The sequence below is a fragment of the Mugil cephalus genome, chromosome 4 (assembly GCF_022458985.1).
Source record: "Mugil cephalus isolate CIBA_MC_2020 chromosome 4, CIBA_Mcephalus_1.1, whole genome shotgun sequence".
In the NCBI taxonomy this organism is placed as follows: domain Eukaryota; kingdom Metazoa; phylum Chordata; class Actinopteri; order Mugiliformes; family Mugilidae; genus Mugil; species Mugil cephalus.
This window is the reverse complement of record NC_061773.1, coordinates 2,190,046-2,216,027: the sequence shown is the minus strand read 5'-3', so window position 1 is coordinate 2,216,027 and position 25,982 is coordinate 2,190,046. Positions and strand designations below refer to the sequence as shown.

Below are 25,982 nucleotides of genomic sequence, written 5' to 3'. Positions count from 1 at the left end.
TTCCTGTTTTTACTATATTGTCCAAAATGAATTTTATCTGAAACAAGTCTGAAACAAAGAGAGAGCAAGTGACAAGCATGCCACCCATGCCTCTAGGTTGTTCAATATCGCTACACAACAATATTCCCCATGTTTCTGTCACTGCATTACAGCCGGGCCGCAGATTGAAGATGTTGTTCTGAAAATGAGACAGATTTAGGATTATTACCAGGACTGCAGGGCAACAGCGTGGGACAAAAGGTTTTGTTTTTCACTCTCGGGTTGATTCCTGTTGTTGCCAAAAGAGAGATGTCCGACTGACTTTCAACTAATCGCACGCTGCTGTGAGGAGGATTCAAAACAAGTGGGCAGATTGTGGTGTATTAGCAGACGAGAAGCTCGTGTTTTGTTTTGTAGTCATCATTAGGTTGTTGTATATATACATACATGTTCAGCTAAAACATCTGTACTCTGATTCTTTTAAAGAACATATTACAGCTGTAGAGACTTTTGTGAAATACTTTCTTCATTTTATTATAAAAACATATCTAAACAAAGAATATCTACTTTAAGCTATAAATAAACTCATTTCAGTGCTATTTTTATTAAATAAATAAAAACAGTATGGAAGCTAAAGAAGAGTACAGAGAAAAGTTTGTGAACAATGACTTAATTTGTCACTTTTTAAATTCTTATAGCACATTTTTTTCCCTTAATTGATGTTTATGGTCTCCCTCTTTGTCCCTCACTCTCATATATTCTAACTAAATCATTTTTATACACATAATTGTAGCACTAAAGCACCTACAGGATGATTTGTCCCAGTTTCTTTGAGTAGTGTGGTAATGCACACTGTTGGACAAATTCAGTCCTTAAATATTTCTAATTTCAATAGAATCTGTTTCTCCAGCACCACAAATTAAAAATGCATTTTTTTAATTTATGCCGCAATTGTGACAATAAAACGATCCACCTGCACTGAAAGAGGTCAAAGACAAAAGTAGGACATTCACACCAAAGTATAAGTAAGACTTTGGTTACTTCCTATTTGTGGATGATGTTAGAGGGGAACTCCTTCAGGGTAGGGGTGGTCATCCACATGTCCCCCAGGTGTACTCTTAGCTCCATGGGATGTCACAGTGACATGTCCTGGCAGGGCTGCACCACCACCACCTCCACTCTATGGCAGAACCAGCAATTGTCAGCTCTGAACCAGATGGTGCGCTGCGAGCACAAAAGAGTGACAGCTGTCATTCACGAGAACTGACACAGAAGCAGGATGTAGGGACTGTAAGTGGCACCACTGAAGAAGAAAAAGAAGTTTCTCGATGACAGTTAGAAATATTTAAGCGTACTGAAGGTGTACAAAGAAGCTAAAGGTACTGCAGGACTCAGACATTTAAATGGTTCTTCATAGCTGAGCTGACATCAGTTGACATTTGTTGGTTAGAAAAAAAAGAGATGTGGAATCTTCTGCACTATGATGTTATTATGAAAATGCTGTAAGTTGAATGTCATTGAGTAAGAAAATACTATTAATAAATGGTCCTGCACACAATGTAAGAACACAGGAATATTTATCTTAGTACTTCCTCAAACCAAAATATAAAGACAAAAGGGTCAGTGCATCTGAAATAAAGTATGAGGAAGTGATGCATGAAGTAAAGTTGAACTTAGAACACTTAGAACATTAAATTCCTGTGGCGTTACATGAACTATATATGACTAAACCTGTGCTCAGTGTATAAAGAATATTCGGTGAAAATTAAAATAAATAAATAACTGCAAACTAAAAGACTTGTGGTTTTGTATCCTCTTCCACTTACAGAGGGTGGAAATCTGTTTATGATTTATATCTGAGCAGTAAAGATCCACAGTAAAAGTCAACTTCAGCATGTAATGAGGATTTCTCATTGTGACAGTTTATTGTCATGTGAGATTCCTTCATCCCAGAGGAGTGTGTGTGATCTTCCCTGAACAGTTCCCCTCTCCAAACAGCAGCCAGTCTCTGGGCCAGACAAAAAGGTGTTACTGATGACTGTGTCCAGCAATTTAAGCTATTGAGTGCTGCCCCCAATTCACCTTCTTTCTAAACTTTATGGCTATAATTGCCATAAAGCTCCTCCCAAATCCTCCCAGCCCCCGCTAGCCTTTCTTGAGGGCTTTGTAACATGTTCAATATTCCCATTGTACTGTACTTTCTCCCCCCCTCCTCCATGAGTGCCTCCGTGGCATACTTTAGTCTTTACTTAATGAAGCTGAGTCAGAGTTCATCATGTCAGCAGTCTTGGGTGCAGCATTCAGCCTCTAACACTTGAAGTTGGACAACTGCTCCTTATGAGCCAAAACAATAAAAACATCCATCAATGTCCATCCATGTCTATGTAGGGCGGGTATGACTGATAATGTGTACGGCAAGTTGATGCACTTGAGAGGCAGGGGACTGTGTGAGTGTTTGTTTATGTTGAGTGAGAATTTGTTAAAAGGTTTATGTCATTGCTGGCATCAGGCTGCTCGAGCTTCCACTGGGTGGTCTTTGTCTGTTTGCATCCGTAAAGGGCTTCGTTCTCACTCTCATTTGTCCCCTATTGATTCTCTAAATTAGGTTGATGAGGGGCCCTCCTATCAGGTGGCATATTATTGGGTCAGGCTGGATCTTATATGAAATCCGAATGATGGCAAGCTGAACCCAAACACTAAACCTTTGTCCTCTGATCGCTCTCTTTCACCAATTAGCCTTGCGGTGAATCTGCTTCCTGCCACCTCTGTTGCTGTTTTTCAAGAATCAGGATGCCACCAGTGGCTTAAGTTGGCTCTTGTGTGATGATGTGTGTGAGTCAGAAAGTGACAGTATGTGTGCATCAAGGTGGAGATGGGAGTTTTGCGTAATTAGCATATTTCAGCAAATTTGTATGCAGTTTACGTTCTACAAAATATTGCAATACATGTACTTTACACAACCACTTGAATATATATATAAAAAAACAATTATAAAAATAATTTTGATGTTTCATGAACTTGTGAATGGAGCCTCTTTCATTGCCACACACTACACTCACCTGTTCTAGCACCATCCTTCAAATGGGGTCATTTTTACCATGTTCATGAAAAGAGTTTATATGAATGTCGCCCTCTTGTGGTTAAAAAAAAATGGGAAAATGGGGATGGATGTAATTAATTAGCTATGAAAAAAAATGGACCATAACAGCTCCTCTAAAGGTGAAACCAAAGCAAGTAGAGCTCCCCCTGGAGGCTGACTGCAGTATAGATCATAAGCTCCACCTCCTCCATGTTAGTGGATGGGGACACTTAAATACACATCAACAGTTCTTCTGAGAAGTTTAATTCTAGTTATTTTAAGGCTATAGAAACAGGATGTAACGTCACAATGACTAAGAGTTCCCATGACCACCACTCACCACGACCCAGCAAATTGATTGACGCATCAGTGTCAAGTCTTTAATATTTTAGATAGTTTTAGGCTGAAATGGTGTAATGTGATTTGGTGAATTAATAATGCTCTAGTCCTAGGTGACTTCTGAAAGAACAAGTTATTGTTTTTATTATTTTACACATCAATCATAAATAATTCAACATAATTTTGTTCAATTCAGCACTTGTGTTGTGCTTGTTGTTTTACTGCTACTAGAGACTAGTAGTCTTAAGCTTTATGCAACATCCATGACGGACACTCCATTTACTGTCAGAATGAGTAGATTTATCCTCTCTATCGATGACTTATTATAAGTGCAACAAATTACAGCTGCAGTGACAAACAATGAGTGTCTTGGCTAAACTTTGAACTGCTGGCATTACTGATTCAACATGCTGACTATTCTCTGTTTGCACTGCTGTTCCACTACATTTAGCTTCAATTGTCACCCATGGCAAGTGCAAAATTACATATTTACACCAATGTACTGTGATGAAAAACAAAAGAAAACAGCAACTCACATAAGCTAAATAAATGATTTATTGTACAAAAGAAAAATGACAGTAAATAAACAACAAAAGACAAAAAATAATTGAACAGTTATTCATATGCACAACCATTAAACTACAAACTTGGGGTGATATTTTTTAACTACACAAAGAACGGGGAAATGAAGGGGAAAAGTGAGAAAAAACGTTAGAAGCGGTGAACCTGTCCAAAACATCATAAATGTCAACATTTGGGTAGGTATTTACATAGAGATTTTTTACTCTCATATATTTATATGAAAAAACTCTCACACATACCAGTATACAAACACTAAAATTCAAAATGCAACTTCTCAACAGCTTTAACCATAGTTAAGCCACAGACGCGGGCACAGCTAATTATTTCTCTTGACCACACATTACCAGAGCCGCTACCATCAGTCACTCTGTCGATAACTCACTCTGAACCTGAGAGCAAGGGGACCCTGTGGTTTTCATCTACATTTTTGGAGGGGATGGGGGGAGATTCGTATGAGTTACATGTATGCACAGATTATTTGATGACATTTTTCCTTTTTTTGTTTAACAAAAGCAAAGATTTTAGAAGGCTGAAGTGAGGTAGACAGACTTTGAAATGCATTGTAATTAATATTAATAAATAGAAAATTGACCATTTGAATTTTTTCAACCACTGCCCCTAAACCACACTTTTTTCCTCCCTTTGAAATGTTCTAGCATATTCCTGCGATCACAACAGTTACAGCACACAACATGTCATCCTCTACTTTGGCTAACAATCCCTGGATACTCCTCCCATTCGTATATGGGTGCTTTCACTTAAAATACACACAAAGGCAAAAACACGTCTATGCAAGACAGTCGACACATTATTTAAGTCAAAAGTATGTAGTCTCTCTAACATGTTAACAGATTAAAGATGATGGGCGGGCCATTTCCAGTTAAAGCATTCTATGTTCGTTGATCCAGACACTTATTACACACAAGACTTATCACCCAAAATGGGCATGGAGGCCTTTCAGGCCGCTGGTACAGTACGTCCAGGTTCCAGATTGGATACAAGTGTGTGAGTGTATGGACAGGCCCCCGCTTCAGACAAAGTCAGGAAAGTGTGATGGTATCAAAAAAGAAGTGATAACCTCTCTAGTTTATGGTTTATCACCAGAAGCTTGAATATTTCTTTTTAATCCTATACTGTACAAGCTCTCTTGTGCTTGGTAAAAACACAAACAAACACTTTACCTCCTCACGCCATGAACGTCCCATAGTGCAAAATTTATTGTTGGTAAGGTAGAGTGCCCCCAAAAAAGGTTTTTGTACCCCTTTTTAATATATACATATATCATTTATATATAATGTCAGAAGGCTCTTCCTTTATCCAACAGCATAGTGCTTTCGTTTATAACAAAAGGATATCTTTGCTTTGACATCCAGAAGACAAAGACAAGCTTCAAGCGTACTAATCTACTCTGTGTTCAAGCACTAACAATATTTTCTCCAATATGACAATGATGAGGTTGTGGTGGATGAGGGGATTTCAAAATGCAATCAAATATGTTCTAAAAAGAAAAGTCAGTGGTTGAGTTACATTCTCTTGATTTTTTTTTGTTGTATTTTTTGTGTGTTTTTTTGCAAGCTATGTGGTTTGTTGTGAATTATAAAAGCTATTATTTCTTAGTACAGTACTGCAATTAAAGGATTTTGCTTTTTTTTCCTGTTCCGATACTAGCATCAAGTAAAAAAAAAAAAAGAATGAACTGGCTTGACACGAGTAATGTAGCTCTTCCTTAATTTAAGTGTATTTTTATTTTACACAGATGCGAATGCTGCTCTAACTAGAAATATGTAAACTTCTATAGTGATAAACTGTAATCGTGTTTTGTGCTATTTTCAGTTCAGCAATTCACTTAGGTCATAGCACGGTGAACATGTCAGCACAATGACAACCTTGTGTGTTTTATTTCAGAGCGTGTTTTTTCTTGTCTGTTCCTTATTACATGTTCAGTCCCAAGCCTCTTAAAGTTATGAAACAGTGCATTTTCTTCTCTGTTTTAAGCGTTTACTGCAAAAGTTGAAAACTGTCCGGTTCAAGTCATCCTGCACAACTTGCCCTCCTCCTCGTCCTCTCTCAAAGAGTACCGAATGACTTGAGTGCATCTACATTTCAGTTTTGTGTTTAGATTTTAGTGTGCAAGGCAAACTAAAACTGTGTTATGTACTTTTCAGCGTGGCCGAAATAGCTAAACCGACTTCATCCATCTGCTCTGAGAGATGGAGTTAAACTGGCAGAACCTCTTTTCTTTTCTTTTTAAGTTTTACAAGACTACAAATAAAAGATCAAAGTAACTGTGAAGAGGTTTCGTAGATACTCGAGAATGTCACACTGGGGTGTTATACATTAATAGAGGGTATAGGTTTGGTTTTGGATCTCCTTAACACTTTGCATCCCTCAACATCTGTAAACAACATTTTGGATTTATCCTAACGGTACCTCCAGATAACCTCCAAACTTCCTCACTTTAGTGTGTATTTTGTTGGATGAGTTCTTTTGCGTTAAAGTGATGGATTGCAAAAAAAATAAAAATTCTGATCATGCCCCCCTCCCCTGCAAACTTTTTTTTTTGTGGATCAAATCTCACCCGTAAGTAAGTGTATCGGCAAAAATAAGTATTTCCGAACTCACCATAAAACTGAAATTGTCTTAAAGTATTGCAAATGCTTATATGCAAATGCTGTTATTCTCAATCCTCTAACCTGGAAATTTCATAAAGATGCCATTAAAAATATTTTAAAACCCCCACGAAATTAACACTCTAACATAGTTCTGTCTCATTTACCGTTTTCTGAAGATGCTCCACAAGTTCAACCTCTTTAAATCATTCATAATGTACTGTATTTCCATCACTCAGTTCTTTTTTGATTCATATTTCATTCATAACTTTTTTATACAGTTAGAATCAATTTAGTTACTGGAAAAATGGAAACACAGTGGGATGCTTTGTGTCATTTGAGCAAAAGTGAAATCTGGTGCTGAGGAGTGGGTTCTGGGGCCAGGGGAGAGCGCCGTAAGGGTTTTGGGTGGTTTGATGTGGGCTGTACAGGTATTTGTCTCCTACTGCAGCCTAAGAGCAGCCACATCGATCCACCACCATCCCGGGGATCTTGCCATGAATAATCTGCTGCTTGTCATTGAAGTAGAGCATGTTAATGGGGGACATCTTGGTCGGGGTACAGCAGGGCCCTGCCGAGCCTCGGGGGTTGGCGTGCTGCACCAAGTGGGTGTGCGGGTATTTCTGCATGAACATGTACTCGCACTGGCCAGAACAGTAGTTGGCTTTGTAGCGTTTGGGGGCAATGATCCAGTCCCAGCCGAACGCCTCGAAGTCAACAGTCAGAGGGTAGCGACAGCAGCGAGACTCGGTAGAGTGTTCGTCACAGTCCAGGCCGAGGTTTCTTCGAGAACGTTTGGTGGTCTCCAGAACCTTCACTTCCAGGAACGGCTGCTGGAATCAGGGGGAGGAGGAGCAGGACAGAAAGAAAGAGGTGGTTATAAGAGAACAACGGCAGAGTCATGGCTGACAGATCAGCAATGGATAATACAGGCAACTGTTTGACAGGTTTTGCCAGTTCTATTAAAGTATCATTTAACGTCACTTAAAGGACCAGTGTGTATGATTTTGTAACATCTAGTAGTGAGGTTAAAAACATGGTGGACTACACCAATGAAGACCTTTGTAAATATATATCATTCGATCTAAGCTAACAAAAAACACAACAACTTACACTGCTAATAGATCCCCCATATAAGAAACACTGGTCCTTTAACTTCTTAAGGGCTGCCATTGACTTTTTCGTAAATATGCTTGTCTCCTGACTATCTGAGAATTAAGTGTGCTTTGCAAATTTGTTAAAAAGGACGAGAAAATGATGAATGATGAAAAGAGCTTTGAAGAGAATCAGAGAATTTCTTGTGACAATGCTGTGCTAAAATATATGCACAAACAACGGGTGACAAATGGACACCATAACAGCTTCTCCATAACTTCTTCTTCTCCATAACGCCTTCTCCACATAAGTTTACAAATGTGTTCATAAGTGTCCAGCTTTTATACAGTATATGTGTGTGTTCATACATTTATCAAGGACATGTCCCTGCTATTTCCCTGGTCCTTCTGGAGCTATAGGCGACTACAGTATTTATTGATGGGAAGAAACTGTCCCTTTGAGCTATGTCTCCGCTTCACAACAACAAGACTTCAAGACATCGTTTGAACATGTTCTCCTATTCTGTGTTAATATGTGACCTTTAATTGTGCTGACGTGTGTATTTAAAAACCTAACAGAGCACCATGGCAGCTGTTTTTCCCTACCCTGACCTATGCATAGCTAAACTTAGCTATTAAGCTAAACGTAGATAAGATAGATAGCTAAGTGTAGCTAAGCTTAGCTAAGTGTTGCAGCTCTAGCTTCATATTCTAGTTTCTATCTAATGTGTCCCACAAAGGACCTTAGATGCACAATATACGTGTCAGTCTGATGGAGACAAACTGCTTCACAAACATTTCACAAACATTGCAAGAGGGGAGGGCAGCATGTGCATTTATCTCTGAGTAAAGACACAGAAAAGCACACAAAATCAATAAAACACTGAAAGCTTTTGTGTATTCAATCAGCTAATCCATGTCAGAAAACCTGCCAACAATACACTAACGTCAGAACAGTAGCAACTTTCAGAGATACCAGATATGACATAATAAATGTGGTGTTAACCTGCATGCAAATTAATTATTTCTGTAGCCAAAAAAACACTGTTCAGATATTTCAATATGTCGCAACAGGACAAGCTCAGATCTAAATAATAATAAGCATAATAATAATTTATTATGAATGCTGAGTCAAGGTCACTCTGTCATCGATGGCAAATGTAATTACTTTAGTCTGACAAATCTTCTGCTAATCACATCCTCCACTTTAAAGTTACATATATGTAGAGGTTTTGGAATTTTTAGATATTTTATAGCACTGCTAACTTAAGACAATTCAAGAATTTTATCAGAAAAAAAAATACACTGCATTACATGCAGTACATGTATTCCCCCTAAGTGAAAAGAACTGGAAAGGGTCACACTCCAAGGTGACAAAGAAAAAGATAAAATTCATCACCTGTTCATCTCACTGTCAATAACAATATATAAGAAAAATGTTATTATTTTCAAAGAAGGAACACAGTGTACCACCGGGACTGTGATTCAAAGGGAACTGACAGAAACTAGCCTCCTCTGTCACTGCTGGCCGACTCTGTATTCTTGGTTTGATCCATGACCCAGGGGGTCATCTGAAGGCTACCATAACCTTGACCTTTGGGCAAAGCACAGCGGATCAAACATTTTACTCCATCATGTTTGTTTTACAAAGCCCTCTTCTCCCCACAGTGGTTCCAGCTGTGCTCGAGCACATTTTTTTGTGACGCATTCAAAAGAAGGAAATAATCTGAAAGGATGTTGGGGTGAGACCATGTCAGCTTGGTCTTTAGGGCTTTTGTTGCAGAAAAAACCCAGAGGATCGTGGAAAAGCAGAGTTTGACTCTTTCTTGCTCATTGTGTTTTGTTTTATTTTTTGTACACTTGCCTATGTTTTTGATCTTTTCCTCTTTTTTTTCCACTCAAGAATAATATTGCACACTGCTGTGTGCTCAGAGGGCAGCGGTTTATTGGCCAAGACACCAGAACTGACCTCTGATGTGTGTTGTGAAGATCTGACCCAAATAACCACTTGGTAAATATTTGGTGTTGCTTAACCGGGTAAGTGGCCTACATAATTCAACATGGCTTTTATAAGTAAAAGTCAGAATTAATATGTTTGCGCCGGGACTGAACTGAAGTGAACTCATCCGTGCAGCCACAGTCATTCGATCAGACCAAGAGGTTTGTCATAAAAACAAAAAACATGATGAGTTTTTTTTTTTCAACAAATCATCCCCAGGTGAGAATCAAAGGTTTGGAAGGTTTTAATATATATATATATATATATATTTTTTTATATGATATGTTTTTATGTTTTGTCTTTAATGGCGTAGTGATTTAGTTAATATTTAGATTTTTAAAGGAAAAAGAAAAAAGCTCATCTTGTAAGCCTTGAAATACACTTATATTTTATCTATGTGCACTTTGTGAAAACAATTAGCTTTTTTACATATATGTTTGAAGATGATTAAATGAAAAGGCCAAACTAAAGCAGCTGTGTAGTGTTAGTGTTGTCTTTATTTTTAGACCCACTATTTGTTAAAAATGTAAATACAGAATTATTCAGAGCGTCTCTTCCTGTGTTCTTATCTGTGTTTCTTATATTCCTCTTCTGTTAACTACAAAAATAATCTCTGTATCAATGTAACCACAGATAACCTTCCACAGATCACTCATCCACTTCAACACTTAAAGTCTGACTGTTTCACTTAGGAAGCTGAATGAAAGTAGATTCACAAAAACATTAAGCCAACTGCAGGTTTGTTCATATGAAGGTGTTAAAAGCACGACCTTTCATATCTGCTGTATATGGGTGAACATTAGGCGCATTATCCACACTGTCAACACTCCATGGGAATATTATGCATGTATAAAAGAGTTGAGGTCACATGATGAAGCAACACAATCTTTTATGACGTGACACTGACAATATGTTTCTCACTGTGGGGGTTTTGTATTTAAATGTTTTTAATTTAAATGAGTTCCCTTTCTGTCAGTGCAGTCCCTGGTTTATTTAAATTAGATCTGGATGTATCTAACTTGCTTAAGATGAATAATTCTTCTTCTGAAACAGACAAATTTTACATGAATAAATTTTAGTAGTTTGTATTTCAACTTAACCATATAACTGATGCTAGCAATCTTGTGTTACGACTTATTTGACTTTTCATAAAATAAGTTAAGAGGAGGTAGAAACTGAAATGACTGTTTAGTCTGGGTATAAATACAAATTTCACTTCATTTGATTTTGTAATTACTTATTAATCTGGTTTTGACTGCCCTTTAAATGAAATATAGATTGGTATTAAATGTGAGCTGTGATGGACGTGATTCCCCTCCCTGCCCCAGGGACAGGTCTGAGGGTCCTTACCAGCCCCTCCTCTCCGGGTCGCAGCGAGGTAACTGCCAGGTCATTGCCGCTCTCATCGAAGGCGTTGATGTCGATTCCCCAGTTGGTGTGCGGCTGCTTGAACCAGTTCTGCAACACGTGCTTAAAGTCAATACTTTGCCAGTGGCCCACCCTGGAGTTGAGCTCTATCTTCAGCGAGCGGATGCGGATGTGGCGGCTGCCCTGCTCCGTGACGGGCTTCAGTCGCAGGATCTGCAGGTACACGGTGGAGGTCTGCTGCAGTGGTCGCAGGTACACCCAAAGCTGCGCCTTCAGCACCTTGGTGAACATCAGTTTGGGGCTGAACTTGAAGAAGCAGCAGCTGGGCTTCCCGTTCACCTGCACCAGGGGCTCCGCTGTGGAACAGAGGACAGTCACGTTTCTGTGTTTATACTCCGTGATCATCATTTCACATGGACAGGCTGTTTCAGCCATTTCAAGTCACCAACACATTATTATTTGTGTTTCAATGCACAAAGCTGAGCGCCTTCTATTTTTATTCGGTCTCCCCCTTATGTAAAAAAAAATATCATTATTCACTCTAAAACAAAGCAAAAGAAAAACACTGTTGCTACAGCTTTGTTAAACACTGACTACATCACTGCTGCTCCTCTCTCTGTTTTTCTGTTTCTAACTGACTGGCCTGAGGCAGATGGGTCCCTCCATATGCCTGGGTTCTGCTTAAGATTTCTTTTTGCTAAAAGATCATTTTTCCTTGCCACCATTGCCTTCATGTTGACTTGAGGGCCTTGAAACAGTGTGTATTGTTATTAATGCAAAATAAATGAAATTGAGTTGAACTGCGTCCTGCGTCTCAGCAGTTTTCAGACCAACTTTTTGCTACTGTTTTTATACATTTCTAAAGTAAAAAAGTGCCCCCCCCTCAACTAAATAATCTGAAAAATTGCTATAATTTCAAGGAGTGAACACATTCTGCATGTCATGGAGAAATTACAATATTCTGGTAAATAACAAGAATAAGGAGTACTGCACATTTAATATAATTTAAAAAGCCACAATGATAATGTTAAGCAGTCACCCCCAGACTTTACTAGCAGACATCCTCTGCCTATCTGGACGAAGGCTGTGGGTGCACATGGTCCTGTTGTTTGGTCTACTCATTTACGTTACATTTGTGATTACATTAAGGTTGGAAAACAGATACATTTGCATATTAAAACAAGAATCAGCAATGGTGGCTAGTGGCCAGATGGTAACCTTAGATTCCCCTGGGTCACTCGTAATGAAATGGTCTATCACGACATTAAAACTAGCCAAATTAAAGTTTTTTTTCTTACAGCCCCCCTTGTTGAAATTATATTTGAGGTGTGGATTAAGGGTTATGTCAGAGAACACCAGGCTTTCCCCTAAAATAGGCAGATTTATTCCCGTCATGATCTCAGGCTCTGGTGTTTCTGTGATTTGCGCCGCATGTCAAATCTGCACATGGTTCATTTACATAGACCTCCATCTGATATAATGACATCCATCCATTCGATTCACACATTCATTTCCATGTAAAGCGTTCATTTATTAAGGGAAATTTATTCTGTATCTATCTGGCATAATAATGTCCCAGCAGAGTACAATAGAATATTTAATTTGCCCATTTTCTCTGAGGTCACTCAACATATTACAACTACAATTTTTTTGGGAAAAAAAAAAATGTTATTTATTTTTCAGAGCAGTTGTTGTTGTTGCTCCTCAGTTTAAAAAAGGGGGTAAATAAAAGAAAAAAAAAAGAAAAACTGTATGGAGCTGTCAATCATTGCCAAATCTGGGGTTGCTCAGGCAAACTGCAAATGCTTCCTGGGTCAAAAGGTTATTTGGCACCTCAGCCTAGTTAAGAAATGGGATCAGGGGTCAAAACCGTCAGCCTCTTTACATCTCAGGGGTGCCGGGGAGGGGCAGCCCTAACAGCCAGATTGAGTTTGAAGGTCAAGGTCGACCCTATGGCAATGGTAATATGTCTTTCTTCACATCACGCCTTTTCACCAGAGAATCATTTGAAATCTCTGAGCCACAACAGCGCTCAATCAGCCACAGTTTGTTTTTGTTTTGATTAGGGTGGAGATTCTCCAGCCAATCGTGAATTGTTTATCAAACCCCAATTGACCAGGGGAGAACACTGCACCGGGCTGTTTCTTTTTACACTAAACAAGTGTTGTAATTGAATTACGGGCATGCATTGAGGGATATGAATTCACTGAGGTACAGATGGACTATCCATTAGAAGAGTCCAGGGCGAACCTTGAATAAGGGCCAAGCCAGGGACAGACGTGGTCCTTCAGCCTGTATTTCCAAGGACAGTCATTAGCGAGTGTAAATTATACAGTGTCTCACGCTGGACAAACAATATGTCAATGTTCCTTTTGGTGGGTTGTTGGGGTCACAGCAATTAACGTGGGTCGTGTTGTGTTTGCTCATCAGCACAAAACTGGGAATGAATGATTCTGCAGTTTGCTTGGGGTTTACTTGTGATTACTACATTTGTTGTTTTTTTTTGTTTTGTTTTGTTTTTTGTGCAAATGGAGACAGACACACACACAAGCTCTTCCCCTGCAAATTGCTTTTGTTAAGTTCCTGGAACGGAGAAGCAACAAACCAGCAAACACTGCAGAGCTGAAAACGGTTCAGTTTCTCAAGCAGAGGCCTTTCTCCAGAAGGAGTAATCTGAGAAGGAGGGCCTGTGCTCCGTGATCCAGTTAGGACCCCTGTTATTAAACACACATGCACAACATATGAGCTACATGACGTTAAACAATGCCTGCATTGATAGGGGAAATCAATTTGTGCCTTTATAGATCCTGTAAGTCCGAGGCAAACCATGGAGTATAAATGCCTGCTGCTTAATTGCACCCCACATCTTGGCAGAGCAGTCCACTTGGGCAAAATGAGCCAGGCTGGCTTGTAAAGATCAGAAAACCAATGGGACATTTAATCCTTCTACCTGCTAACGATTCTCCTGTTACCATAACACACTGAAAAAATGATTTTACTGCAACCACAAGACTGCTTTTATGGTTTAATTTCCTGGGTAATGTGCCTAGTTATAGCTCAGAGCTTTAATTTAAATACTGCAGGGCGGATATGAATTTGTGAGTTCGGCGCCACCTACTGGAGCTATAACTCAGAAGCTGAACTGAAGATGAACATAACAAGCTAAAATCTGTACTTTACTTTTACTTATACTCAAACTCAGGTGAAGCATGGACTGCATTTTTCCAGAAGAAGAAGAAGAAGAAGAAAAGGGGGTTGTTTGCTTTTCCTCCTCATGTTTCCAGCCTGATTCATTATTACAGCAGCTTATTTCCCTGCGGTATAATTGCAGCATATGCAGCGCATGAAATTTACTGCCAACACGCAGCGGGCCTGCAGGTGAGCCTATCAAACATCTGGCGGACTCCCTGGGTACCTGTGTTCCATAGTTAGCCTCCTATACGTGTATGTAAGGGGAGGCGTATAGAATATAAGGGGTTTGTTCACCGTGCCATCTGTCCATTTTTATATGATTGCAGCCCATTTAAATGCTTTTAATAACCAAACGCTGTAATGTTGCTGAGGGGAGGAGGAAAACTGAGCCAGTTAAACTGTTGAAACAGACAGGGGGAAATTAAAGTGCGGTTACACAATAAATAAGGAGCATGTTATCATTGAGTGTGCTTAAAAAAGGATTATAAGCTTTATTAGAAAAAAGGTATATTAATATATCCTTGACTGTATAAATGTAAAGTCTGTTCAGACTTTCACTGGTGACCAAACTTTCTCATTCTACCAACTTTTGCAATATAGAGTAAAACCACTTTATTTGCTGAAATGACAACCACTTCACTTAATTATCAGAATATGTGCATGATTTTGTCAAGCAGCAGACGCAAAAGCAACAACTTGATGATGAATTTGTTTTACAGTACACAATGAGATAGACCAGCAGGCACAGAAGTTTTTAGCTTCCAAAACACCATTTCAAACTCATGTCAACAGTGCATTTGATAAAACAACAAGTAATTCAAGTTGGCTTCTTTATGCGAACTGTGTGGCAGCATATGCCAATCAGGTGAAAACACGCAGCTCAGATGGGGTGGGGAGAGAAATGGTCATCTATTGTTAATGTCCAAATGGATAATGCATAATGGTATAAACCTAGATAGGACTTTCATTTGCATATATATCTATATTTTCTTTTCTTAATGGGAAATGCAAATGTGCCATTTTGTGGTGAGTGTGTGTTTGAGAGCCTTTGCGTTGAATAAATGTGACTCTAGGGTATCCCCACGCACCTCGGCATATTAATCATCGTGACACGTTCACGACCCTTCTAATAAGACAGGGGCCACAGTGCACCCCCCCAAACATCCCATCCCACCCCAGCCGCACTCCCTCTTTGTCTCTCGGCCAGTCCCAAGGGAGTGGAGAGGGTGGTGGGGGAGGCCAAGCTCGAGCGGAGGATGGAAGGGGGTGTGTGTGTGTGTGTGTGTGTGTGTGTGTGTGTGTGTGTGTGTGTGTGTGTGTGTGTGAAGTTAGACCCCTTCATTCAGAAGCCCTCCCTTGGGACAACGGCAGGCACAAGACTCCTATTAGGACTGGGCACAGTAGCCCCCCAGGAGCAACAAAAGACACCTCCTAATGCTCCCTGTTCTTGCTCAGTGAACACACACATGGACAACACACAGCCACACGTACACACACATTGAACACAAGCTCCGGCCTGACTGTCTTCAACAAACATACTGAAAACTCATTCTTAGTAATGTTATATACGTTGTATTATAGGGGGGCGTCTGCTGGACAGCAGGGTGGGGAGAGTGTGCGTGCAGTGAAGTGCAATAAGGTGGACAGCTGGACAGCATGAAGCATGCTGGGGTCTCACCGGCTTGTGTTTGTGTGCATCCACATATACATGCAAGACATTAATGTCACGGGACAATGTTCTGCTCTGTTTAAAAAAGTCTAAACTTTTTGCATACTATACATAAGACAGATGGTTTTGATTGATTTGCAGGCTTGGTTTGTAATGCTGCTGTTTTGTGTTGATGACAGGCTTCAGTCAGAGTATGAACAAATGCTGATTTATCTGAATGCAGAGGTGCCATCAGGTTGTATTTTTTAACAGTATTTAAAGGAAACTTCACTGCAAGATGATAACAGAAAAACACATATTATATTATTAACAGTTAAGACTGGATATTTGGACCATCTGAATTTCAGCTTCACGTGAAAGACAGAGCAATTTATCCTCTTTAAGCTAAAATGAATATTTTTGATATTATATTAAAATAGTAGAAACACAGGTTTACAAGGACTTTACAGACACGATTTGCACACACACAGCACGCAGCAAACTAAAATGTAGTTGTAGGAAAGTTGCCTTTTACCAGAAATGTGTTGCATAATGTGCCTCTTCTAACTAAAACAAAGGAAAAATCTTATTTAGAGATTATAATGCTAGTACATTACTGATCTGGCCCCTTTTGAGATCAAATTGTGTTGTACATACTTGTAGTCCCTGAACTAAAATGAGTTTGACACCTTATGCTTTGGATGACAATTCATATTCACAGCACCAAGAGTTATAGTGGGTCCTAAGAATGGGAAACCAACCGCTACCAAAAGGAGGAACAAGTCAAAATAATATTTGGTATCTTACATTAAAGCTATGACCTATAATTTAACAGATTTTAATAACTAAGCAAAATATTTCTCTGAAGCATCAGTTCACATGTTAATGTGCACACTAAATGAGGTTATCGACGGGGGCATCATTCTGGTCTGAAGCTACTGGCACTGTTGATCCTTCTACATGCTTGATAAAGGAGGCCTGAAGTTTATTGGGTGGTTTCCTGTCACCACCTTTTGATTTAGTTTACTTAGGTCTGTATGGCATTCATTTTGGCAATTATCATGATTTCAAAAAGGGCCCAAGGCTTAAATCATCCATTATTATTTAAATGGCAGCTACGTTAAAGTAATACAGTTGTAAGACAGATATAGACATATATCACTCATTATGGTGATTCAATAAGTGTGTAATCTACAAGATGGTTCTACACAATCAAACTACAGCTGACCTATAACTAACCTGATGCACAAAGACGGGTTTCACATCTGAGAAGTAGTCCTTGGATACTAGAAAAGGACAGAGACTGACTGATGTCAACCAATCAGATTGCTTATTGCTGCCGCCTCCAAAGAGTGTCGTCACACCTAAAACACGCTTGTCGCTGCTGTCAGTAATTCCTCAAAGGACACAGACTGATCCAAAACCTGGCTAGATGGCTTCTCACGTGATCTTGCGAATCTTGTGAGAATCCAGCTGGTTAAACTTACAACAACACAAACAAATAGAACCGCTGCCTGACACATTTCTGCTGTTCTTACTAACACTCCTCCAGTTTGACCTTTGGGATCACATTCCTTTCTATTAAGAGAGGCATTTTATAATTTTCACATGGTGGTCAACAAGTAACCTACTTGTTTAAGTGATGTTGTAGTCAACCCTGAGGTTGACTATTACTCAAAAAGTGAAGTTATCACTTTTTGAGTAATAGTCAACCTGAAGACCCTGATCCTTCACTGACTTTCCACCTGTGAAATAGTATAATATTTTTTTGTAGGGAATTAAGCTTAATACCACTGGGATCTTGATTGTATACATGATTTTTAATCCTTCATCACCAATAATAATAAAACCGCATTTCATGAATATGCAGACGACACCTAAATTTAGCCCATCACTAAAGTGACAACCCTCTTACAGACTCTGAGCAGATGTGCATTCAAAAAATCGAGATCAGAGGGGTCTCAGCTATTTTTGGCCAAACAGAAACTATAACAACTATATTCATCCGCAAAAGGGAAACAATCTTGTTTTCTTTCAAACTAAAATGAACAAATTTCACACAAACTTTGTGTGCTGGAGGATTTTCTTACATTCCTCATCATCCACTCTGAAACCGTTTGAAATGCTTTAAATAAATATGTGCCACATCCTGTCACATCAGCTGTGTGAATAACTTTAATAAAGATGAACCTGAGCCAAGTCTCATGCTGACTGCAGTTCCAGCAGGCTGATATATGAACTGCTGTCTTGTGTTTGTTCTCAAAACTCTCTCCGTTTCTCACATTCCATTTCATTTCATCCACCTAAACAACAACAAGAATGGCAACACTTCTGCCTGGAAGTTTTCTGTCCAAACTCTGTCAGTTACTGAAAAACTAAATCCCTGAAGCCACCCAAATCTGTCAGAGCCTGAGCCAAGAGTTTTCTCTAAAGACAAAGTCAGTGTGACCAGATTGTGCCAAACCTCCCTCTAGGAAGCATGCAACATAAAATATCTATAGCTCCTTTTGTGAGCTTCTCTTTATCCATCTGTGTTGTACGTTATATAAATCAAACTTGGCTCCTGTCCCTAAAGAAATCACTTGATCCGTGTGTTCTCACAAGGTCCATAATGAATGTCCTGGGGGTGATACTGTGAAGAGAAATACAACCACAGGTATAGCAAGAAGCTGCCCTGCTTTGCTGCAGAAAGGAGGCTAATTAAATTTTCATGTAGATAATCACGAGGTAATCCACCGTTAATTGTGCTTCTTTCCGACACAGTAGCTCCCTTGTGGGATCCAACATTATGTCCATGCAGCGTTTTGTTTGCTTAAACGCCTCTTAGATTTAATGGATTCTTCCATAAACTGATCCTCAGCAGCTCCTCGCACGACCACACAGAGCCTGAACGCATCCATCAACAATAATCCCCTCAATGATCTCCATTTTATCTTTCACTCCCCTCCTCCTCCTCCTCCTCCTCCTCCTCCTCCTCACTCATGTCCCTACATAGAGCTTAATTACTGGTGTGAAGTAATTATTTCCTTTATTAGTGAAAAGTAACATCTGTTTCGGGTCTTTTTAATTGTACCTATAAAACCCTTCCATTATTTCTGTCCCTTTAGGATAGGACTGCGCTGCTTGTTGCTCCCTGCGGACTCACTCTTCCCTCCACCCCCTTCATACCTTCGCAGCATGAGCTGCGAAGCACCTAACTCGATCACGATCTTATAAAATCCTTTAAATAAGCATTGAGGAGCTCAGCAGTGATACACACCAGCAGAAAGGCCGTGCCTTTAAACTTAGATCAATGGAGTCATGCATCCAATCTCTTCTCATGTTGCTGTATTTTTGAAAAAACACGCATTCAAGTCTGCAACATTTAAGGCAGCATATTCCCAATTGCCAAGAGAAAAGACCGACTGCAGGGACTGGTACATTGGAGCGTGGGAATAGAGGAAGGAGGGTGGAAGGAGTGAGATTCCTGAGGTCCCAGGGAAATTTTGTCCCTGTATTAATAGACTTTGGTCCCTTTGAAATTTTATTAGCCATAAAGTTGACAGTATGTTGTGCAATTTCTACAGTCCTACCGACCTTTCTTAACTTTTTACTTCTTTTTAAACAAAGCTGTTATGCCCCAGCGACCAAACAATTTAACAATTAACTTTATCTTTCTCCAAACTGATGCAGCAACTACACAAGGAGAACAGGTGTCATCGTCAAACAGAGACCTCCATGGAATAAATAAATCTATAAAAACCTCACATAGTCATCAACTTGCAGCAAACACTGACCAGTGAGTTGAAGACAGTCCAACTTCTGCTGCTCTGTCCTTTTAGCGCTCTCCCTCTTAATTTTTATGGTTCCTGCACCTTCAGGAAATGACCCTTTTATAGGGTCAACACTATAAAAGACTTGTTTTTTTGTGGGAGTGGTTAGTGGATGAGTGTGTGTGTGTGCGTGCGTGTGGTGGGGGATAAGTGTTCAAGTTACTACCGGTTCGTCTTTGCTGCCAAAGAAAGAGACCTGATGAGGTTAATAGTCTCCTCTTCCAATATATCACATAGCTGTGAACTCTGTGACCCTTTTTGTCAATAGGAGAACTTTTCTCTGGAGTGTGTGTGTTACTGTGTGAGTAGGTGTGTGTGAGCATCCTTATGTGTCCACACAAGTGTGCACATGTGGAAATTTGCACATTCGTACCTTTACATGCATGCAGAGTTGTGTAACCTGGATTACATAATAGCACCACAGTGATGTTTCCTAATGTTAGTCTACACATAATGACAGTGCACAAAACTAAATGTGAGCATAAAGTAGTTTAAAAGTCTGAATTTGATGTCTAAATCTCAGTCTTAATCCAAGTAGAGGTGATTCTCTGCAAAAGGTCACTGCCTTCCCATATTTTGGATACATTGATACATTCATGTATTTGCTGGAATAAAACTTGAGGAAAATAATTCCACAAAGGGAGGTTAATGAAGTGCTGTTCTCTGCTGGACTCTCTGTTACTGGACCAGCTCAAAATGACAGTTACAGCACACAGAGTAAATTAACCAACGATACAAAAAGCTTTTGTATCTTTTAACTGTCCTGCACTAAACAATGATATAACCACCAACCAAGAGCGGCAATCGACAGAAAAGCTGTTTCTCCCCCCTCTCTCTACTTCTTCTTCTTCTCAGTGTTTTTTGACGGGATTCTAGAAACTGCATGGCGTGCAGATAATGAGCATCAAAACATACAGAGAAGCGCTAAACAGACAAAAAGAAGAAGGAGGAGGTCACTGGTGGCATAGGAAGACCTGGTTTAAATACTTTGGACAGGTGACAAATGGGAGACTAGTGGGGTCAAATCCTCACTCCGCCTCGGGCAAAACAAACTCAGCTCCATAACGCACACTTTACACACAATTACACACATAAATCAACACGTACAAATACAACCAGTGCAGATCATAGTTTGATGCAAATGTGTTTGTTAATAAAAATAAAAAAAGAGAAAAGAGGCTGCACTGGAAAATGACCCCGATGAACTGCTCACTTTTTATGCATGGGCAACAAGCGGAGCTGTTACCTACACGACGCACTGTATAGTGGGAGATGTTTAGAACATGAAGTGCCGCGATATGATAAAAATAGATGTACTTTTCCATGAAATTTCATAGTAATTAGAGACCAGGAAGCATGGACCCTCTCAACCCCCACTGCGGCACCCACGTACCTTGAGTGAATACTAAGAAGCAACTCTGGCACAGGTCCAGTTCAGTATGTACTGTGTGAACCCCCGTGGCCCATCAAAGGCAGTGTGCACGACCGTGAAAGGGTGATTGGGTTCGAGGTGCGCAGGGAATAGTGTTTGAAGTCCTCCTTCTATCAGAGAGACAGAAAAAGGCACTTTTAATCCTGTGGGATCGCTAGCGCGCCACGGGCAAAAAGAGATGCACTCATTCTCTCAACTCTTCCATGAGTACCAGAGAGAGAGAGAGAAAAAAAAGAAGAGGAAGAAGAAGAGAGGGGGCTAACGGGGAAGAAGGTGGGGGCATGCGTGATGGGGGAGATGGGGGGAAATGGGTGGGGGGGCAGATGATAAAAACTGCAGCTGACGTAGAGAGATGAGGCAAACAAGAGGAGAGAGGAAGTGCTGTAACATGACAGATTCAGCAGTAATGTCAGTCATTAACTCCTCTGGCTGGCACGGGGTCCTCAGAAATGCTCAATTATGCACCATCATGTGCACCTTTTCGCATCAAATGACTTTTGCACTGTAGTATTTTGTGCATGTGGAGGAGGCAAAAGGTTAAAAATAAAGTGTGAAGCTACTGTCTTCCCTGTAATGTTCAGTGAGAGCATTACGCATGCAGAGATTCAGCTGGCCTGTATTCATGAATAGGGAAATCAGCCCAGCAGAGAGATAACTGCAAGATATTACATAAAATCCTCATTGTCAGCATCCATCATATTCATACTGTGTGTTGTTGCAAGCGAAAGAAACAGACACACATACTCTGAAGTAAAGAACAACAAAGTACGTTCTCAGATTAAATCTTTCCAATGCCTCCACAATTCCTGTGTAATATGTAAGACATCCATTGTGCACTGACAAATGAGCAGCGTTATCATCAGGTACACCTTCAGGTAAAATAATCACTTCCTTAAAAAGAGCATCATTCAAAGAGAACAAACTGCTTCACCACCATGCCTGTCTACTCCAGTGTCTAGAATGAAACTTACTCTGACAATGATACGTGTGTTGCATGCTTTTATGACGTATTCTGAGATTGTGGACCACAGGATGTCTGTCCCTGTAGAGGGAGCTAATGTGGGAATCAAGTAAATGTCATAAAATAAAAACAGAACAAAAAAAAAACAAGATAAATCTCCAGAGGAAAAACTTGCTTGGAGACATAGATTTCCATGGATGATAAACGTGGCACCTGGAAGAAAATGATAGCTAAAAATTTAACAGCTGATGTTTTCTGCTACAGTGAAAAGGAGCGGTGGGCCTACCATGACAGGTGAAGAAGGAAAGGCTGCAGCATTGCTAAAAAAGCTGATTCTGAAATTTTAAAACTAACCAACTGATGAAGGACTGGAGAACAACTAGAGATCATTTAAATAGATAGATAGATAGATAGATAGATAGATAGATAGATAGATAGATAGATAGATAGATAGATAGATTTTCTGTTTAGTCTTTGTTCAGTCAGTATAAGGCTTATCATTTGGAGTGTGTTTCATCAGCCTTGTGCAGAATATATTACGTGTGTAAATGTTGTTGAGCCCCGCGATTTGCCAGGAAAAGGTCACACACTCCCCTCGACCCTAAGTGATTCTCCGTCTTTGTGTACTCGTGGTGAAAAAAAAACCGAGCTGCGCCTATAAACTTCGCATTTAAAAGGCAAGTGCGGCCGACGGGGGGTGGGGGGCTGGGGGGAAGCTGCATGAGGGGAACAATAGCAGCTTTTTGGACACACTTTTTCTCACTGCGATGAACAGCAGGGAAACCGGTAGAGTCTCCTATAAAAGACCGATAGAGGACAGCTGCCAGGGTTCAACAGTAATTTTATAAAATGTCTCCAAGGGCCCTGGCTGCGGTTTATCTGGGGATTTATGGGAACCTATAAGAGGGCGAGCAAATTGTTTAGGGGCCAATAATCAGGGGGGATAGCGACAGGATCATAACTCCAGAATTTAACGCTACTTTGGAAATAAATAAATATAAAACATCCCGGCCAAATGCAGCATTACCGTTAATAATGCACTTGACATTCAAACAGGTCTGCCGTCAAACACAAACATTTGGTGGAACTGATGGAAAGTTTGGACATGACAGCAGGAGGTGGACCGAGGAGTCCAGCAGCTAAACACAAAACACTCAGCTCCACCATCATCATTATCGTCCTCATCATCATGAAAACAAAAGTTCATCAGGCCATATTGGAGCTGTCTGTCTCAGGGTGACGAGGCTCTTTATGCAGCCGATTATTGATTTATCAGGCTCACACATAATCCCTATTTTGACAGCCGTGGGTAACAGCTGAGCAGAGTCATTTGTCTAATGTTATCAGTCAGCTTCAGGCACACAGAGTGAACCCCCAATCTAAACCCCCCAAAAAGTAGGTTAGGTTCACTGACATGAATGAGCCCCAGCGGCAGCAGGCCCGAGTTACTTGAACCTATGTGCTCCGCAATTACGCGCATGACGCATTTGGAGACAATATCGTTGTTGGGTTGTAAACTATTACTCACGCTCAGAGGCCATAGTGATCACGGACTCCGTGGTGGCATGGTACTCATCCTCCTCCATAAACTCATCCTGCGACGACGCGTCCCCCTGGAAGTCGTGATGGTCCAGGAGCTGCTGGAGCGGTGGCGCCTTGGGGAGCAGCTGATTGACCACCTCCCGGCTGATGTTGGGCGCCTGCTTCAGACGCAGCTTGCTAAGGATTTGGGACTTGATGGTTTCCAGTCTCAACACTTTACTTTGCTCCCTCCAAACACACGCGGAGCACTCGTGGGAACCGGCGTCCTCGTCCAGCAGGGACAGCCCGGCATCCGTGGGCGTCTCGCTGGCAGGAGGCAGCAGCAGATTGGGCTCATCGCTCCCCGACAGTCCCAGGGAGATGAGAACCATCAAGCACAGTAAGAAGTTGTACCTCGGCATGACGATGCGCGGACACCAGGAAAAGCAACTTTTTCTGTCTTTTCTTGCCTTTTCCCTTGCTTTATTCCGTTATATCCCCTCTCTCGGATCTGCGCCGCTCCTTGCCTTTCAGCCTACAAGAGGCAGGGAATCAGTGACATGCATCTAATCCAATACGATCACCCAAAGTTGCGTTTTGTTTTGTTATTCTGAAGCAGCAGCAGTAGCAGCAGCAGCAACAACAACAACAACAACAACAACGGCAAGAGATTTGGCAATAAGTTTTCCCAAAAAAAGTGCGTTCCAGTGTGTCTCGGTTGAAGCTGTTTTGATTGAAAGTTAACAAATTATCTGCCTGGTGAATGCATAGCCCGCTCACGTGTGGTATAATGGCTGTTTTGGGGTCTTCTCTACAATTTAGTCCATGGAGGTGTGTGAATGTTCAGAAGTGTCACTGAAAAATGTGCAAGTGCGGTCAAAAAGGGGCTCTTTATATATCTCAGCTGCCCGGTGTCGTAATCCGTCTCCATTGGCTAAGATTGCAACAAAAGGCTTTTAGGTCTGTCACCAAGTCAAGAGGGACAGAGCGAAGGGAGGGTGCGCGCACTGTTATGAGAGTATAAATGTTTTTACAGTGCACAGTCTCTCACATTACGAGCATTCACCAGCTAGGTTATTAAGATAATTAATTATGATTTAAAGTGCATTTAAAAATAGAAAAAAAAACGCGTTATTGATTTCTTTCGAATTCATCACATACTCCTCTAAATCCAAACATTCGTGGAGCATTTTAAAAACAATTACATTGATGTGAATTATTTATATACCAGACTTTTATTGTACGCACATTATTCAGAAGTTGCGTGAGATTCTCCAGTGCAAGCCTCTCCAACCTGCACTCAAAGTATAAACCATTAAAAAGTCATTACTGGGCTTTCCTTAAAACCCAGGAACACTGAATGCACCAGCGTAGATTTAAAAGGTTTAATATTGTAATGATAATAGGCTAATAAAAAAGGTGTACTAGCCCGTGTTAATTCATTTATAAGTCATACATAAGCAGGTCGTTATAGACTCATTTATAGTGCTAAAAGGCTTGATAATCCATATATTTAAAACTTAATTTATAGTATTTAGTAGAAATATGAAATTCCTGTTAATTATTACTATGACATTAAATATTGTGTCATATTTGACTCAGTAAAATGCATATCAATATCAATACAAACGTACCAAGATCTCATCTCAAGGTGGAGAAGAATCTCAGACAAAAAGAGTATTCATATGAGAATAACTGTATTTTTTTTTTTTTTTGTCATCAAAGTTTTCATATTGCTGCAGTTGCGAGTCTTAAATCAGTGAGTTGCCTGTGTGGTGGTGGGCTACTAACCCACCGGTGTCACCTGCTGGTGGAACACAAAGTTGCAGTTGCAGAGCAGATAATTTTAGAGTTCTGAGATTCTCAGTCATACGGGTTACAGTGTGTCCAAAGCCAAGCTAAACAGAGGCAACTGGAAGTGCATGAGGTTTTTTTTTAAAGAAGGTTTCACCACTCATTCAGTTTGAAACTCATACAATTCACGAAACATCTTCAAGAAACCTTAAGAAAGTCCAGTCCCCTTAGTTCAGAGCTCTGTGTTACTGTGATTGGACTGATTGTGTGGAGTTTCCCTGTAAAATAGAAACCATGAGGTCAATGGTCTTTCTAAAAGAATTGTTAAAAGAACTAAAATAAATTATTTCTGTAGAGTGTGAAAATGGGCATTTTAACTCATCATGTGACATTAGCCTTTAAAAATTCTGCTTCATGTACCTGATACCTGAGTGGCGCATCCAAGGCATTATTCTAAAAAGTAAAACTCGTGTTTGCTCACTTCTTTCACTCTTGTTAAAAATGCCATCATTTAACAGCTTTGCTTCAGTTTAACTGAATCAAATACACAAACCACAGATGAAGGACCAGGAT

The 25,982-nt window shown here is 40.2% G+C and overlaps 1 protein-coding gene across 2 annotated transcripts; it reads right to left on the bottom strand.

The window, feature by feature from the left end:
• Window positions 1–3,934: 3,934 nt before the first annotated feature.
• Window positions 3,935–24,666, bottom strand: gdf11 (growth differentiation factor 11). 2 transcript variants are annotated; one of them, XM_047583924.1, is made up of 3 exons: window positions 23,623–24,666; window positions 11,032–11,405; window positions 3,935–7,421 (listed from the first exon to the last, which is right to left on the bottom strand). In XM_047583924.1, the coding sequence occupies exons 1-3, from the start codon at window positions 24,035–24,037 to the stop codon at window positions 7,041–7,043; spliced, it is 1,170 nt and encodes a 389-aa protein (XP_047439880.1). In that variant the 5' UTR covers window positions 24,038–24,666; the 3' UTR covers window positions 3,935–7,040. The 2 variants fall into 2 exon arrangements, with proteins under 2 accessions (XP_047439880.1, XP_047439881.1); XM_047583925.1 differs by having other exon boundaries at window positions 3,935–7,418; window positions 23,623–24,664.
• Between the last annotated feature and the right edge of the window lie 1,316 nt (window positions 24,667–25,982).

Coding starts and splice junctions, on each gene's coding strand:
- gdf11 (XM_047583924.1), bottom strand. CDS start 24,037: ATGCCGAGGTACAACTTCTTACTGTGCTTGATGGTTCTCATCTCCCTG. Junction 11,406..23,622: donor GATCACTATGGCCTCTGAGC/GTGAGTAATAGT, acceptor TCTGTTCCACAG/CGGAGCCCCTGGTGCAGGTG. Junction 7,422..11,031: donor GACCCGGAGAGGAGGGGCTG/GTAAGGACCCTC, acceptor CCCTGATTCCAG/CAGCCGTTCCTGGAAGTGAA.